This window comes from Mastomys coucha, unplaced genomic scaffold, assembly GCF_008632895.1.
Source record: "Mastomys coucha isolate ucsf_1 unplaced genomic scaffold, UCSF_Mcou_1 pScaffold21, whole genome shotgun sequence".
Taxonomy (NCBI): Eukaryota; Metazoa; Chordata; class Mammalia; order Rodentia; family Muridae; genus Mastomys; species Mastomys coucha.
Window position 1 is genome coordinate 99,864,876 of NW_022196904.1, and position 15,928 is coordinate 99,880,803.

General features: G+C 43.8%; 1 protein-coding gene across 1 annotated transcript in view; it reads left to right on the forward strand.

Moving 5' to 3' along the window:
* Nucleotides 1-15,927, forward strand: part of Ctr9 (CTR9 homolog, Paf1/RNA polymerase II complex component) — a 29,340-nt gene extending 13,413 nt beyond the window's left edge. The window contains exons 7-25 of the mRNA XM_031387880.1: nucleotides 241-348; nucleotides 2,493-2,600; nucleotides 2,704-2,940; nucleotides 3,115-3,204; nucleotides 3,487-3,615; nucleotides 3,711-3,894; nucleotides 5,327-5,415; nucleotides 6,042-6,227; nucleotides 6,304-6,391; nucleotides 6,553-6,701; nucleotides 9,357-9,473; nucleotides 9,576-9,721; nucleotides 10,561-10,632; nucleotides 11,078-11,213; nucleotides 11,345-11,491; nucleotides 12,204-12,361; nucleotides 13,269-13,365; nucleotides 13,621-13,733; nucleotides 14,917-15,927. Of these exons, the coding sequence (XP_031243740.1) occupies nucleotides 241-348; nucleotides 2,493-2,600; nucleotides 2,704-2,940; nucleotides 3,115-3,204; nucleotides 3,487-3,615; nucleotides 3,711-3,894; nucleotides 5,327-5,415; nucleotides 6,042-6,227; nucleotides 6,304-6,391; nucleotides 6,553-6,701; nucleotides 9,357-9,473; nucleotides 9,576-9,721; nucleotides 10,561-10,632; nucleotides 11,078-11,213; nucleotides 11,345-11,491; nucleotides 12,204-12,361; nucleotides 13,269-13,365; nucleotides 13,621-13,733; nucleotides 14,917-15,343 (2,781 nt within the window). The 3' untranslated portion in view covers nucleotides 15,344-15,927. The remainder of the gene's footprint in view (nucleotides 1-240; nucleotides 349-2,492; nucleotides 2,601-2,703; nucleotides 2,941-3,114; nucleotides 3,205-3,486; nucleotides 3,616-3,710; nucleotides 3,895-5,326; nucleotides 5,416-6,041; nucleotides 6,228-6,303; nucleotides 6,392-6,552; nucleotides 6,702-9,356; nucleotides 9,474-9,575; nucleotides 9,722-10,560; nucleotides 10,633-11,077; nucleotides 11,214-11,344; nucleotides 11,492-12,203; nucleotides 12,362-13,268; nucleotides 13,366-13,620; nucleotides 13,734-14,916) is intronic.
* The last annotated feature ends 1 nt before the right edge of the window (nucleotide 15,928 follows it).

The following is a 15,928-nucleotide window of genomic DNA, read 5'->3' on the forward strand; positions in this document are numbered from 1 at the left end:
GATCTGACGCCCTCTTCCGGTGTGTCTGAAGACAGCTACAGTGTACTTACATATAATAAATAAATAAATCTTTAAAAAGAAACAAAAGAAAACTATATTGTAACAATTTGGTATTTCCTTATTTGGAATTTTGTATCATTTATGAAGAGTAGCAACCTGTCTTATGGTGTTGAACCTATAGATAACAGTGCTAATTAAGAGATGTTTTTTACTCCGCTGTTTTACATTGTTTTCTTTTAGGCTGATTCCATCAAAAATGGTGTGCAGCTTCTTTCCAGAGCCTATACTATTGATCCTAGCAACCCTATGGTACTGAACCATTTGGCAAACCACTTTTTCTTCAAGAAGGTAAAAATATTTTTATTTATTTATTATTTTGAAATCCTTTTTCTGAATATAGTCAGAACATAATTTTTGTTTCACTTAGGAAGAAATTTGAAAATGTCATTTGTTTTTGTTTTACTCCCAAATTAGAGCTTGTATTAGTTGCCTGAGAATGAGCACATTCATTCATTCACTAAGTTGATATGCATTGGTACTGTGTGCAGCCTGGGATGGAAGATGAGAAAGACTGCTGTCTGCACCAAAGCAAAGGCCTTTGCACACAGAGAGAGTGCACAAAGAGCAAGTGATAAGTGGGGGGACTGTCACCACAGTTCAGAAGCTGTTAAGCCTGTGTTAAACTCCGTGTCGCTAGGTAGTTGGAAGAGGACAGGCATGAGCTGGAGGAAGCCTCGGTCTCTGGAGAAGTCAGGACATGGCATGCAATAGACTACAACAGTCTGTGTTAGGCCCAGTTAGGAAGCACGTGCTCCACAGAGCTTGACTGTAGGTGTACAGGTATCAGAGTCAGTGGTTGTTCTGTTTATTTTCACATGTTGATCTTGCCTGTTAATTCCACCATTTTTGTGAAACAGTACTTTAGATTTCCTAGCAAACCAAATGCAAGGTACTGTTGGTAAAGTTTTTCATTTTTTTAAAGTTTTTATTAGCCTATATTAATCATATATAATGAGTTGCACTGTGACATTTTAATAAAAATATAGTATACCTTGATTATTTTCTCTCATTCCTCCCTCCTGCTGATCCTTTCCTTTTTCCAGGAAAAAGTCCCTCTGCTTTTTTGTCTTTTTTCACTAATTTATTTATTTATTCACTTCACATCCCAGTCTGTCTCTGATTCTGTTGCCTGCCATTGTATTTCCTTCCCCTAACTGGACTGCCTGGTTGGGCCTCAGTGGGAGAGGATGTGCTTTTTCATCTTACTTGGTGACCCAATGGGTCTAAATAGGATTGCTTGTAGCAGCTTGGGTGTGCAGTTTTTTATAAGCTTATGGGCAGCTTACCAGAGGTACACTGCTAAAGAATATGTCTCTCTTACCCACCAATGATAGTGTTTGTAGAATAAGCAGGAAAGTTTAACCTGCTATATTAGAACCAGGGACTAAATTGTACTATAAACTTTAATAAAATACTTGAGTAACAATTTAGGTAAAAGTTGACAGTGTATCAGCCTTGCTAATATGAGCTACTACTGTGTTATTCCTATTATGTGCTCAGTGCTTACTAAATCCCAACCACTGTTAAAAGTGCATGCCCAGTACTCACTTCTGTTATGCTCACACCTAACCTGTGAGGTAAGTAGGCTGATCCTTCTTTCCTTTCTTTCTTGAGTGTGTGTGTGTGTGTGTGTGTGTGTGTGTGTGTGTGTGTGCATATGAATACACAGTTGTGTGAGGCAAGAGGCTGGAGTCAGGTATCTTCCTCAATTACTCTTTACCTTTTTTTAAAAGAAGGTTTTGTTTTTATTTTTTGTGTTTATGCATGTTTTTCCTGCATGTGTATATGTGCACCACATGGCGTCTAATGCCCCAGGAGATTAGAAGAGCATTGGATCCCTTGGACCTGGAGGGGGATCCCTCCAGAAGATTGGGAGCCATCACGTAGGTGCTGGAACAGAACCTCGGTCTTCTGCAGGAGCGGCAGCTCTTGACTGTTGTGTCATTTCTTTAATCTCTCTCACATGATTTTTTGAGATGGCATCTCACTCACTCTAGAGCTCATTGATTCAGTTAAATAGGGTGACCATTGAGCATTCCCTTTCTCTGCCTCCCAGCACTAAGCTTCAGATATATGGCCAATTTTATGTTAGTGCTGTGGATCTGCACACAGATCCTCATGACTGCATATCTCTTTCCAACTGTGCTATCTGTCCAGGCTGTGCCCATCTTCTTGATGAGTAAATTGAGGCAGAGTTACTAGCTTAGAGCTTGAACCTGCATCATCCTTGATTGCTGCTATACTTGTTGCAGTTATGATTATTGCATAGTTATTGTTCATTAAGGTTATAACTGTTAAAGTGCTAAAGTTCAACTATTTAGGGAGAAGATGAAAATATACCTTGGAGCTAAATGAAATGTTACCAATTAAAGTGAATTACTATTCAAGCAACCTTCTGACATCACTCAACTTTTTTCTGGTATCAAATTCAGGATTATAGTAAAGTGCAGCACCTGGCTCTCCACGCTTTCCACAACACAGAGGTGGAGGCTATGCAAGCAGAAAGCTGTTACCAGCTGGCTCGGTCCTTCCATGTTCAGGTGAGACCATTATCATCTCCCTGAGTAGTCCTTTTACTTAGAGAGTTTCAGGCTTCTGACCACTTTGACGTGTTGTTGGTCTTGTTTCATTCTCGTTTCTCAGGAAGATTATGACCAAGCCTTTCAGTACTACTATCAAGCCACACAGTTTGCTTCATCTTCCTTTGTCCTACCATTTTTCGGTTTGGGACAAATGTATATTTATCGAGGTGACAAAGAGAATGCATCTCAGTGCTTCGAGAAAGTTTTGAAAGCTTATCCAAACAATTATGAAACTATGAAAATTCTTGGCTCTCTCTATGCTGCTTCAGAAGATCAGGAGAAACGAGACATAGCCAAGGTGTGTTCTAAATCTTAGGTACCCCGAGAGTCCGGCTGTAACTAGCACAGCAGTGAGCAGTGTGTATGGTTAGCTGAGTGCCAAGTCTTTGGCTTCTTAAGCAAGTTATGGTAGCCATTTTTATTCTTGTCATTTACTTTGACAACGCTATTTTAATGACCTCATTTATCCCAGGGCCATTTGAAGAAGGTCACCGAACAGTATCCTGATGACGTGGAAGCTTGGATTGAGTTGGCCCAGATCTTAGAACAGACTGACATACAGGTATTAATGTCTGCTCTTTATATCCTAAACGATATGTTTTAATAAGCTGGTGTAAGCCGGGTGGTGTTGGCGCATGCCTTTAATCCCAGCACTTGGGAGGCAGAGACAGGCGGATTTCTGAGTTCGAGGCCAGCCTGGTCTACAGAATTAGTCCCAGGACACCCAGGGCTACACAGAGAAAAACAAACAAACAAACAAAAAAAAAAACAAAGAAAAAAAGCTGATGTAGTGTTTCTCTTTGATATGTGAGTAAATCTTATTCTGTCTACTGTAAAAATGCAGGGTGCCCTTTCAGCCTATGGAACAGCCACACGAATCCTGCAGGAGAAGGTGCAGGCTGATGTCCCTCCTGAGATTTTGAATAATGTTGGGGCCCTCCATTTTAGACTTGGAAACCTGGGTGAAGCAAAGGTGAGGAAACAAACTTTCGGTTTTTTTCTGTGCTTGACCAAGCTGCAGACACTTGCTCAGCTGTATCCAGTAACAGTGCCTTGTCTTCCTCACAGAAGTACTTCCTAGCCTCACTGGACCGTGCGAAGGCAGAGGCTGAGCATGATGAACACTATTACAATGCCATCTCTGTTACCACATCCTACAATTTAGCCAGGCTCTACGAGGCCATGTGTGAATTTCACGAAGCAGAGAAACTGTACAAAAACATTTTACGAGAGCATCCTAACTATGTTGATTGTAAGAATTTTGGGCTTTTGGGGGGGGGGCGGAGAAAAATTCCTAAATTCCCATAATAACAGGAAAAACTTATTTAGGAAAGTCTTGTTAAAGATGCAGCCTAGAGTGGTAGCACTGTTCTGTAATCCTAGTACTCGAGAGGTAGAGGCAGAACAGATCAGGGGTTCAAGGCCAGCCTTCCTACCTAGCAGGTTTGAGATCACCCTGGCTATGTGTGAGGCCCTGTTTCAGAAACTGTAGTAAGGGGCTGAGGAGATGGCTCAGCAGTTAAGAGCACTGGTTCTTCCAGAGGATCCAGGTTCAATTCCAAGCACCCACATAGCAGCTCACAACTGTCTGTAACTCCAGTTCCAAGGGTCCTGACTCACTCACAGACATACTTACATGCAGACAAAACACAAATACACATTTAAAAAAATAAATAAAACTAACATTGCAGTTTCATTTACTTATGCTGGAAAATACAGGGATCAACCAAAGTCACTTGAGTCGTGTTCAGCAGCGGTGAGTCAGCTGCTGAGCTGCTCCCTGTCGAGCTTTACTAGTGGGTGTCAGTCTGTAAGTGCTCTTCCTTGACTAGAGGTTTTTTCTTGAAGCAGTTATTTCTAAAATGTCCTAGTTTTTTACAACCAAGGCATGTAAATGATTGGCATTTTAAAATTAACCTATATGCTCTGTAGCAGTTCCTTCTCTTCCAGGGTTTCACTCTCTGTAGTTTCATTTGCCTACATTCAACTCTGCTCTCAAAATATTATATGAAAAATTCTATACTTCTTAAATTTCAAATTGTGGACCATCCTGAGTGTGGTGATTAGACCTCATGCTTCTCCACTCTACCCAGCCTAGGATGTGAGTTATTCCAGTACTGTCCGTGGCTGAGTAGTCATTTCAGAGAGCAGCTTGACTGTAGGGTACCAGTATTTGTATGCAGTGATCCTTACTGTATTTTATAGTGGTCCCAGCCACCTATCTTTTTTGGGGGGGTTTCAAGGCAGGGTTTCTCCGTGTAGCCCTGGCTGTCCTGGAACTCACTCTGTAGACCAGGCTGGCCTCGAACTCAGAAATCCACCTGCCTCTGCCTCCCAAGTGCTGGGATTAAAGGCATGTGCCACCACTGCCTGGCCCAGCCAGGATTATCTATAATCCCAGCACTCCAGAGGCAAAACTCAGTTCCTCTGGGTTCCAGGCCATCCTGGTCTACATTATAGGCCAGCCAAAGCTCAAACATTAAGACCCAGTCTCAAAATAGAAAAAAAAAAAAAAAGAAAGGTTGACCTAGTGGTGCGGTTTCTCTTCTTCCTAGCTAGAATGCTGTGTCCCCACACGTGGGCTTTTCTCCTCTATCTGAAAGTATTAACAAAACACAGCTGTACTCAGTGTAAGAACCCTCTAGATGTGTTATTGTGAAGATGAATTAAATGTGCACTTTCAGGCTATCTGCGCCTAGGAGCCATGGCCAGAGATAAAGGAAACTTCTATGAAGCTTCAGATTGGTTTAAGGAAGCCCTTCAGATCAATCAGGTTAGTGGTATTGATTTGGTTTTGGAAATCTTCTCCACTTACCTTTCAAAATCATCCTGTCTGTTTAATGGCTGTGGTGTTTCCTATAACCATGGCATCTCTGGGTTTAGTGGCTTGTTTTATCTTTGTCTCACTTGTTAAAGACTTTAAAGAGTATAATAGTTTGTATGACTAGCCATCTCATAATCAGAATCCTTTTTAAAATTATATAAAACTATTTCTCTTCTATTCTTCTCTTCCTTGTCTGCCTCTTGTCTCTTGTCCTCAGCCCTTTAGCCTGCTGAGAACAGTTCCCAGAGTCAGTGTCTTAGCATCTGTAGGTCATCTGAGCTTCTGACTGTGGCTCACAGTAAGAAGACTGCACACTGAAAGGCAGGTTTACAAGTCGTTAGTTACTCTTCCTGGTGGGCAGTACACTGTTGTTACTTCATTCCAGTCTGTTGCACTGTGTATGCTGATACAGATACCACATTGATCTTGCAGCTGCTAACAGGTCCCAACTCTCAGGCTGAAAACCACAATTGTGTTGTAGCTGTAAACTTCTTCAGCTATTAGCCATTTTGGGAAAGATGACTGATTTTTCTCAGATCCCAGATTGCAAAACTTACTTCTTTATATGTACATAGGATCATCCAGATGCCTGGTCTTTGATTGGTAACCTCCATCTTGCAAAACAAGAATGGGGCCCAGGTCAGAAGAAGTTTGAGAGGATATTAAAACAGCCAGCCACACAGAGTGACACCTACTCTATGCTGGCTCTTGGCAATGTATGGCTCCAGACTTTGCATCAGCCAACCCGAGACCGAGAAAAGGTAATCTCCTGTCTCCTTCAGCAAGATTGGTATCCGTATCCTTGTTGAATTTTTCAGTAATTCTTCTTTCCTATAGGAAAAGCGCCATCAAGACCGTGCCCTGGCCATCTACAAACAAGTCCTCAGAAATGATGCCAAGAACCTGTATGCTGCCAATGGCATAGGTGACCAGAAGCCTTGGGTCCAGTAACAATTAGTGAAGTTAATACTTTTGGGAGTGTTGGTAGATGTGGTTTTCCTGCTCAGTACAGTGTTTAGTTTTGGACTTTCAGGTGTTAGAGCAACAAGCAGGCCTCTCTCACTGTCAGCCTTTGTATAACTTTAGGAGCTGTCTTGGCCCACAAAGGGTACTTCCGCGAAGCTCGTGATGTATTTGCCCAAGTGAGAGAAGCAACAGCAGATATCAGTGATGTGTGGCTGAACCTAGCACACATCTATGTGGAGCAGAAGCAGTATATCAGCGCCGTGCAGATGGTAACATCTTTGCTTCTCCAGATATTTCCATGTCATATAGAGCCATTGCTTCCTTAACCCTTCTGGTCCCATCATAGACTTTCATGTCATTTCCTCTGATACTGTCTGTTCAGAAATTTATAACCATGTAATGACAAGGCCAGGTAGATTTTAGTCCTAGCTCCATGAATTCATGCCACAGGCAAAGAAGATGCTCTGACTTATTTTACTATCTATAAAGTGGAGGTATTTTAACTTCAGAGAATTTTGAAAGGATCCATATGAAAAGAACTGGGCACTAACCTGTAGAACAAGTACCCACTAAATGGAAGGTTTGGTATTTATTCCCTCAGTTTCTGAAATGAACCATGTTTCAGTAATGTTTAGTAATGAAGTTGTTTATGTTGAATCTCTCTGTATTGCCCTGGCTGACCTTAAGTACCTGTGTTAAAATGTCCTCCCACATCAGCCTCCCAGATAGCTAGGATTACAGTCATGTGACAGCCTTTATTTTAAATGGCTTACCTTAAAATTTTTTATTTTTCCTTATGTCTGTGTCTGTGTTGTATGAAAGCATGCCATGTGGATTAGGACGCCTCAGGAGGCCAAAGAAGGCTTTGCTCTACTAGAGCTTGAGTTCAGGCAGTTGGGAATCACCTGACCCCGGGTGCTTGAGGCTCAAGCTTAAGGCCTTTAAGAGCAGGAAGGATTCTTCATCACTGAACTTCATTCTGCCGCACTGTTTATCTTTTAAGACAAAAGAAATACAAAATGGGAAAAAAGACAAAAAATGGAAACAAGGCTTATACCTGTAGATTTTGTTAGTTTCTTGTGTTTCCTAAGTGCTTCAGTGTAAGGAAAAGTATACTCACTGTTTTCAGGACACTAAGATAACAAAGCTCTTGGTGTCTGTGGGTAGAGTATAGTCAGAAAAAAAGAGGCTTTTGAACAAAGAAGGTAAGAGTAGTTAGTCCAGGCTTCAGGAACTAAACTGATCAGAGGAATTTGCAGAACTCAATCTGAGTGTACAACCCAGAGGTTGTGTTCTTGAAGATAAGACATCCCAATCTGTTGAACAGCAGCACTGCCTTCTAGAAATGCAAATTAGTCACTAGAGATAGTCCAGGAAATTACCTTGTCAGTTACCTATAACAAGATGTGTATATGCTTGTGTCAAAAATGTTGTTATATAAAAGTTAACTCTGGCCGATTGGTGGTGATACATGCCTTTAATCCCAGCACTTGGGAGGCAGAGGCAGGCAGATTTCTGAGTTCAAGGCTAGCCTGGTCTACAGAGTGAGTTCCAGGACAGCCAGGGCTATACAGAGAAACCCTGTCTTGAAAAACCAAAAAAAAAAAAAAAAAAAAAAGTTAACTCTGGGGACTAGGGAGATGACTCTATGTATAAAGTGCTTGCTGCATAATCATGAGGACTAAGTTCAGATTCCTAGAACCCATGAAAAATTGTTCATTTTCAGGAATCAATGGGGTAGCAAAATGGGCTGGAGGGTAAAGGAGTAGCAAGCTCCATGAGATAAAGCAGCAAATGACAGATCAAGACATATCAAGGCACCTGACATCTTCTTCAAGCCCCTGTATCCACCCCTTTCTTCACACACGTGAGATGCACATCATACACACTAGAGTAAAGAGGTGAAAAAATTTAACTCAGATGTTCATTTGTTACATCTGACCAACACATTAGCTGAAGTGTGAGACTTGTATGCTCATTGACGCTAGTCTCCACAGATCCCAGAGGAAGGTGTTAAGAGTGTGTCACTCACCGGGCAGCAGTGGCATACACCTTTAGTTCCAGCACTTGGCAGAGGCAGGTGGATTTCTGAGTTCGAGGCCAGCTTGGTCTACAGAGTGAGTTTCAGGACAGCCAGGGCTATGCAGAGAAACATTGTCTCAAAAAAAACCAAAAAACAAAAAAAGGGGCTAGAGAGATGGCTCAGTGGTTAAGAGCACTGACTGCTCTTCTGAAGGTCCTGAGTTCAATTCCCAGCAATCACATGGTGACTTACAACCATCCGTAATGAGATTTGATGCCCTCTTCTGGGGTGTCTGAAGACAGCTACAGTGTACTTACATATAATCAATAAATAAATCTTAAAAAAAAAAAAAAGTGTGTCACTCATGGGGTCCAGGAGTATGACTTGTCATGGTGGCCATGGTGAATTGATTCTGGATAGTGTCCTAAAGATAGGAGAAAGGGGTTTCTGAGCTAAGGTTAAGGCAAGCAGGCAGACTTAAATCTCTTTACCTTCTATTCAGCACTGCTCCAAATTCCAAGTGAAAAAAAAATCTTGAGCCTAGTTTTTCTGTGTTCAGATTTTTATGTTGTAAATATGTAAAATGACTGTCAGAAGTCAACTCCAGATTAGTCTCTGAAATAAGCCAGAATGGAGTATCTTTTCAGAGCTTTAAAATTGCTTTGAGATCCTGACATAGCATGAGAACACCTTCCTGCTGTGTTCTGTTGTTTGTTTTGTTTGTTTTTTGAGATAGAGTTTTTCTGTGTAACTCCTTTAGCTGTCCTGGAACTCAATCTGTAGAGCAAGCTGGCTGGAACTCAGAGATTAGCTTGCCTCTGCCTCCCAAGGGCTGGGATTAGGGAACCCACCACCACTGCCCAGCTCTCCTGTGTTTCTAACTAACATTTCCTTTTTGTAGTATGAGAACTGCCTCAGAAAGTTCTATAAGCACCAAAACACTGAAGTTGTGCTCTACCTGGCCCGTGCCCTCTTCAAGTGTGGCAAATTGCAGGAGTGCAAGCAGACTCTGCTGAAGGTAACAGGATTGCGTCCTCAACGGCTGCCTGGCTTTTACTCGTTAAAAGCCTTTAGTGGTATTCAGTCATAAGAATCTATGTGCATTGCTTTCTGTTTATAGGCCAGGCACGTGGCACCCAGTGACACCGTTCTGATGTTTAATGTGGCCTTGGTTTTGCAAAGATTAGCTACCTCTGTCCTGAAAGATGAAAAAAGTAACCTGAAGGAAGTCCTTAATGCTGTGAAAGAGCTGGAGCTTGCACACAGGTAAGAATTCTGAAGAATAGGGATTTACAGTGGTTTGTTTCCTTAAAACTGTCTCAGACGATTTAAAAAAATTACTTCCCTCAATAATAATAATAATAATAATAATAACAACAACAACAACAACCACAACCATTAGGGGAAAGCAAGCATTAGAGATCTAGGAGTTTAGCTTAAGGTCAAAGCACACAGTTGCCATGTGGTGGCACCATACTCCAGGCAGAGTCCTGGGCTCTTGAAGCCTGAGCCCTAGAGCTGGCTGGCTGGCTGGCTGGCTGGCTGGCTGGCTGGCTGGCTGGCTGGCTGGCTGTGGGCTTGCAGAGATTTTCACTAATCTCTCAGCAGCCAAGCCAGTGTTTTACACTTGTGAGCTGTTTTGTCTCCACTTGTATTGGTTTCATGTTCTGTTCCAGTGTGTCTTTCCAGTGTGTCTTTATAGGATGTTGATTTTCATCAAGCTAGGATTAAAGATCTTATCACTTACTGCTTAACAGATTTATTCAGCTCAGTTCAAATGTGTTTAACCTTATAGGACTTAGCAGTTCAGTGTGTGGTAAAATGAAAGCTCCCATCTCTGATGATCAGCTGTGCTTATGTTCATCTCTGTTAATGTTTCTTGCCTCATCTGGTGAAGTGTAAGTGCTCTCATGACTTTTGCCCCACCCACCATGCTGACACAGTTAGTTAGTAAATTTAATGTTTACTACCTGTTGTTACAGTTATTTTTTAGTTTACTGACAGTATTAACTATATCTTGCCTTTCTTAATGAACTTATGTTTATTAAACAGGGCCTTAATATGAAGATTGAGTGAAAGATCTTTTATCTTCTCCTTCCATTTAGGTACTTCAGTTACTTGAGTAAAGTTGGAGATAAAATGAGATTTGATTTGGCCCTTGCTGCCTCTGAAGCCAGGTAATGCCCTGTTCACAGAAGGTGGCTTTGGGGGGTAGGGGGGGAATAGGAGCATCAGTGTGGATTAGGAGAGTGTCACCATAACAAAGTGGCTCCTGGCCTTCTTAGGGCCACTTAGTCCCTCTCCTTGGGGATCACCTCACTCACACAACACCTTTTCAGATTTTTCAGGAAATTGATGTAAAGTTGGGAAGTCCTTTCTCTTTCTGTTGTCTTTTTGAGGTGGGGTCTTGCTCTAAAGCTGGGCTAGAACTCAGGATTCTTTTCTCATGCTAGAAGTACAGGTCTGAGCCACCACTCCCAGCTAGGAAATACTTGTCTGCTTTTCTCACATTATGTCAGTGAACCAAGACAGGAATTCTGAGTTGGGGAACTTAGCACAGTGAGTTTAAGGAAAGCAGGTGCTCCTAACTGCGATGTTGTGTCTTTGTGTCTGAAATATTAGACAGTGCTCCGACTTACTGAGCCAGGCCCAGTACCATGTGGCCCGGGCACGCAAGCAGGATGAGGAAGAACGGGAGCTGCGGGCCAAGCAGGAGCAGGAAAAGGAGCTCTTAAGACAGAAGCTTCTCAAAGAGCAGGTGCGTTTACACTAGAACTGAGGAGTGGCGTGTACACACTGTGTGTTAGGAACTAGTCCTCTCTCTACGATTGTTTTGTTCATTATAAGAACATTTTGATCAATTCCCATGTATCCCCTCCCCCCAACTAGGAAGAGAAACGTCTCAGAGAAAAGGAAGAGCAAAAGAAACTTTTGGAACAGCGGGCCCAGTATGTTGAGAAGACCAAAAATATCCTTATGTTCACTGGTGAGACCGAAGCAACAAAGGAGAAGAAAAGAGGTGGAGGTGGAGGGCGGGTAAGATCTGGCCCACTGTTTGCTGTGACCTCAGAGGCTGCCTTTGAGCTTTCTAAAATGAAGAGCTTAGCTTAGTTTAATTTAGTTTAGTGGGCTCTGTACTTACTTCTTAGCCTTGACTTCCTCTACCAAGGGGTAGTCTTCTAACACAGATTGCAGTGTCCAGTGTGGGTAGTGGTCCCTGCTTTTTTGATGGGTGTGGTGCTATGGGTGAACATGGGCTCAACACATATGTGCTCTGCAGCTCTTATACTGTTGACTTCAGCAAGCCAGGTAGTCCCTGCTCCCATGGGAGTTGACTTACAGGGTATGAAATGAGCATTCGTGAGAACTGTACTTTGAACCTTGGTCTTCTCCCAAGCTGAGGGATGACGTTTGGTATGTGATACTGGGTAGCTGCAGAGACCGTACCTCCCAGTCAGCTACATGGTCATGGGGATAAATAACCAAGGCTTTTCTGCTTTCTCAGAGCTAAGGGGGTTCAACTGAGTTTTTGATTGAAGGTGTGCTTGCCTTATGCTGACTTCTCAGGAAGTTGATGACGTCTCATAATGAGTGTAGAAAGTGTGGGCCCAGCCAATCCCCTCTTCCATGTGATTTAGTAAAAGCTCTTTACTTATCAGAGACCCACAAGAGCACTCTCCAGCCTCCTCCACCCTGGCTGTGCTATCACTGCCTGGAAGTGGCTGATTGTGGTCTGCTTGGATTGTAGCGTTCCAAGAAAGGAGGAGAGTTTGATGAGTTTGTCAACGATGACACTGATGACGACCTCCCTATATCCAAAAAGAAGAAGAGAAGGAAGGGCAGTGGCAGTGAGCAAGAAGGCGAAGAAGAGGAAGGTGGAGAGAGGAAGAAGAAGAGGAGGAGAAGGTAGTGTCCTCATTACTGTTTAAGCGTCTGCAAAGGCGAGAGACCTTTTGCTTTGTTTATAAACACTTCATCTTCCCACACCGCTTCCCTGCTTTAGCTTGTTTCAGACTCGAGCATTTAATTTGCATGTATCTCTAGGTCATTCCCTAAAACAGCTGACAGTCACTGTTGTCTTTTTGTTTCTTGAAATAGGGTTTATGTATCCCATACCAGCCTTGAATTTACTGTGTATCCCAGGTTGGCCTTAAACTCACAGAGATCTACTTGTCTTTGCCTCCAGAGCACTGGAATTGTTGGTATGGACCACCATTCCCAGTTTTCTTTTCTTGTGATGTATTTTGGACACAGATGTGAAGTGAGCAGCCTGGGTGGCAGCTTCATTGACTGTGCATGCGCAGTACTGGCCGTCACTGAGCGGTTCCTCTCTGGAATGTGAATGAGTGATTGTGAAAGTACCATCTCTCATAAGACACAGGATGCCCCACACTTTCCTGCATAGGAGTCTTCTTTCAGCTATTTTCTCAGATCTGTCCTTCCTGTGCCTTCCTATCCTTGAAAAAGAACCTGTTGATCCATTCATACCATCACTGGTGTAGCTGTAATGAGAATCTTGGTAGTAGCTGAGAGGAAGGAAAAGTAGGGGAAAGATTTGGAGATCCAAAACATAGATTCCTCACTCAGGCATGTGCAGATGGTAGTATAGATGAAAGAGGTTACAGCCGCAACCTGTAACCATGGTGACAGGTTAATGGCAGCTGTCATGCAGACCTGCAGACTGTAGACCCTGTGCCCTTAGTGCATAGTCAGCTGAGTCAGTATTCATACAGAATGGTTCTACTGTGATGGCAGTGCAGCCTTAGACCTGGCAGCTATGAACCTGACAACCTCTTGGTGTTCACTTTTCAAGACCTCCAAAGGGAGAAGAAGGATCTGATGATGATGAAACAGAAAATGGCCCCAAACCAAAGAAGCGCCGTCCACCGAGAGCAGAGAAGAAGAAGCCTGTGAGTTCTACAGCTGTTTTCTTGCTCTGTGTGTGTGTGTGTGTGTGTGCGCACGCGCCCACACGCGCGTGCATGTGTCTGTCTGTCTGTCTGTCTGACAGAGTGCCACAGTACACTCTTCTGCAGTTCCTTCCAGCACAAATGCTTGCTTTCATTGGTGGCTGTTGATTCTGTTACTAGAATAAAACCTAGTCTAATAAGATGTCCCAATAATATGAGAACCCCAACTAATGGGTTTTGCTTGACATTCTCTAGCCCAAGCCAGAACGCCTGCCTCCTTCAATGAAGGGAAAAATAAAATCCAAAGCCATTATATCATCAAGTGATGATTCTTCAGATGAGGATAAACTGAAAATTGCTGATGAAGGGTAAGACTCCCCCCTTGGTAAATTCTGATGATTGATAAGTCCCAGTTTGATAGGCAGAAATCCCAGGGTAAATTCTAACTGTGGAAAGCCACAGTGGCTGCTAACCAGCAGTCTGGATCCTCTTCTGTGTCTTTGTCTTTAGAGGGAAAACAAAACTGCAGACCAGGTGACTGGGAGTGGTCAGTGTGCTGGCCTCTCACCAGCTTCAGGCTGGCCTTGTACTCTTGGTGACCCTCCTGCCTCAGACTTGTGTTCTATGCCTAGCTGTCTTGTAGCTAGAAGAAACCACAAGAGACATGCCATTGAGAAGCTTAGCGGATATCCTAGATGGCATACTTATCCCTAAGCAAATGCCATTCTGCTGCCTGACACTGACTGGCCAGCAGGTACTAGTAGTAGCCTGGCCCTGGCCTTGTGGAGATGAGGAATTTAGTGTCCATTTCTTGCCCTGCTGGAGACATACCTCTGCCTTCCTTGGTGGTCTTAGCTTACCCACCCTCAGCTCATGGCCTTGATGAGGTGACTCCTGACTGTGCTTGCCTCTGGTGCTCACACACCTACCCCTAGACTCCTGGAATAGAGCTTTCTATACCCCTGTGACCATTGCTCTTTCATTCAGCCAACATTTATGTCCCTCCTGAGAGACTGGCAGGTGATGAGGATACCTCAGACCCAAACTTGCAGTGGGCTGAACAAGTCCACTTCATTTTCCCATATGCTGCTCTGGTGAGCACATCCACCCAGATTTGGTGGTGGTAGCTCTGTTTTGGGTAAGAGAAGGAGTGTTTAAGTGCAGTTCAAGGAGGAAGAGTCCTGGCTGCTCAGAGTGACTGTGGCCCTGGTGGGACACTGACCTCCACACAACAGAACCGTCTGTGGAGGTGTAGTTTTCTTTGGCTCTGAAGATACTAGCTGACACAAATCTGGATTGCTTTCCCTGAAGGGCTGCTTTGCCCTCGTCCTCACAGTGCCCCTCCTCGCTGAGCTGTTGGTAGCAGTCTGCAGGGCTCGGGGAAGAGATGCAGACTCTTCAAAGCACGAGTCTGTGAGGGTCCACGTTTACCGAATAGGACACAAAACAAGTATCACAGGCGCCCGCTCCTGTGTAACGCACAAAGGCATGACCCAGAACAGCAAGTGCTGTTGGCTGTCCTAGTGTCTCACCCACACCTCTCTCCTCCAGACATCCCAGGAATAGCAACAGCGATTCTGACGATGATGAAAGGCCCAACAGACGCGCCTCATCTGAGAGCGACTCAGATGACAACCAGAACAAGTCTGGCAGCGAGGCGGGCAGCCCTCGGAGGTCGGGTAGACAGGAGTCGGATGAGGATTCTGACAGTGACCAGCCGTCCAGAAAGAGAAGGCGCTCCGGCTCTGAGCAGTCGGACAATGAGTCTGCGCAGTCCGGGAGAAGCCCCTCTGGAGGTTCCGAGAATGAGAACGATTCTCGCCCGGTTTCTCCAAGTGCAGAATCGGACCACGAATCAGAGCAGGGCTCTGACAACGAGGGTTCTGGCCAAGGCTCTGGAAATGAATCAGAACCAGAGGGCTCAAACAATGAGGCCTCAGATCGAGGCTCAGAACATGGGTCAGATGATAGCGACTAGGTTTTTTTCATCAAAGACTCCATGGGGGTGGGAGGAGCTTTATAATATATAAAAGCTGTGATAAAAAACATTTCAGATGGTTAGTCATTTGTGAAATTTTTCTTAAGGGAATTTTTTTCTACTTGTATATTTACTAACTTCCAAGAGACATTTCCTTTGCTAGAGTCCAGTGTCCAAAACTGGAGCAGTGAGACTCCTGCATTGTGGTGCAGCTCCACCTGCCACATGTGAAAACTGCAGTGGTGACATGATGCTAAAGCATTCCCGCAAGGCTTGCAGACCAGGCTAGCCCCGTCTCTGCTAGGCAGCATGCTGCTATGTACGGTTTTTGTTGCCAACTTGTACCAAATGTTGCAGAAGCCGAGATATATGCCTTTGTTCCCTTTTGAGTTGAGACTGAAAGTTTTATTTCTAGAGGAAAAGGTGTCCCTGTACTGAACTCTGAAAGGAAGGTGTTTACAGTGTGAGGTTGCAGCCATGAGGCAGAGTGGCAAACACTGGGGAGGGCAAGGTGTGGAAAGTGCTTTCCTGTTGTTAGAGTGGGAAGACTTCCCAGCCACTTAATAAACCCTTTACCAACCATGC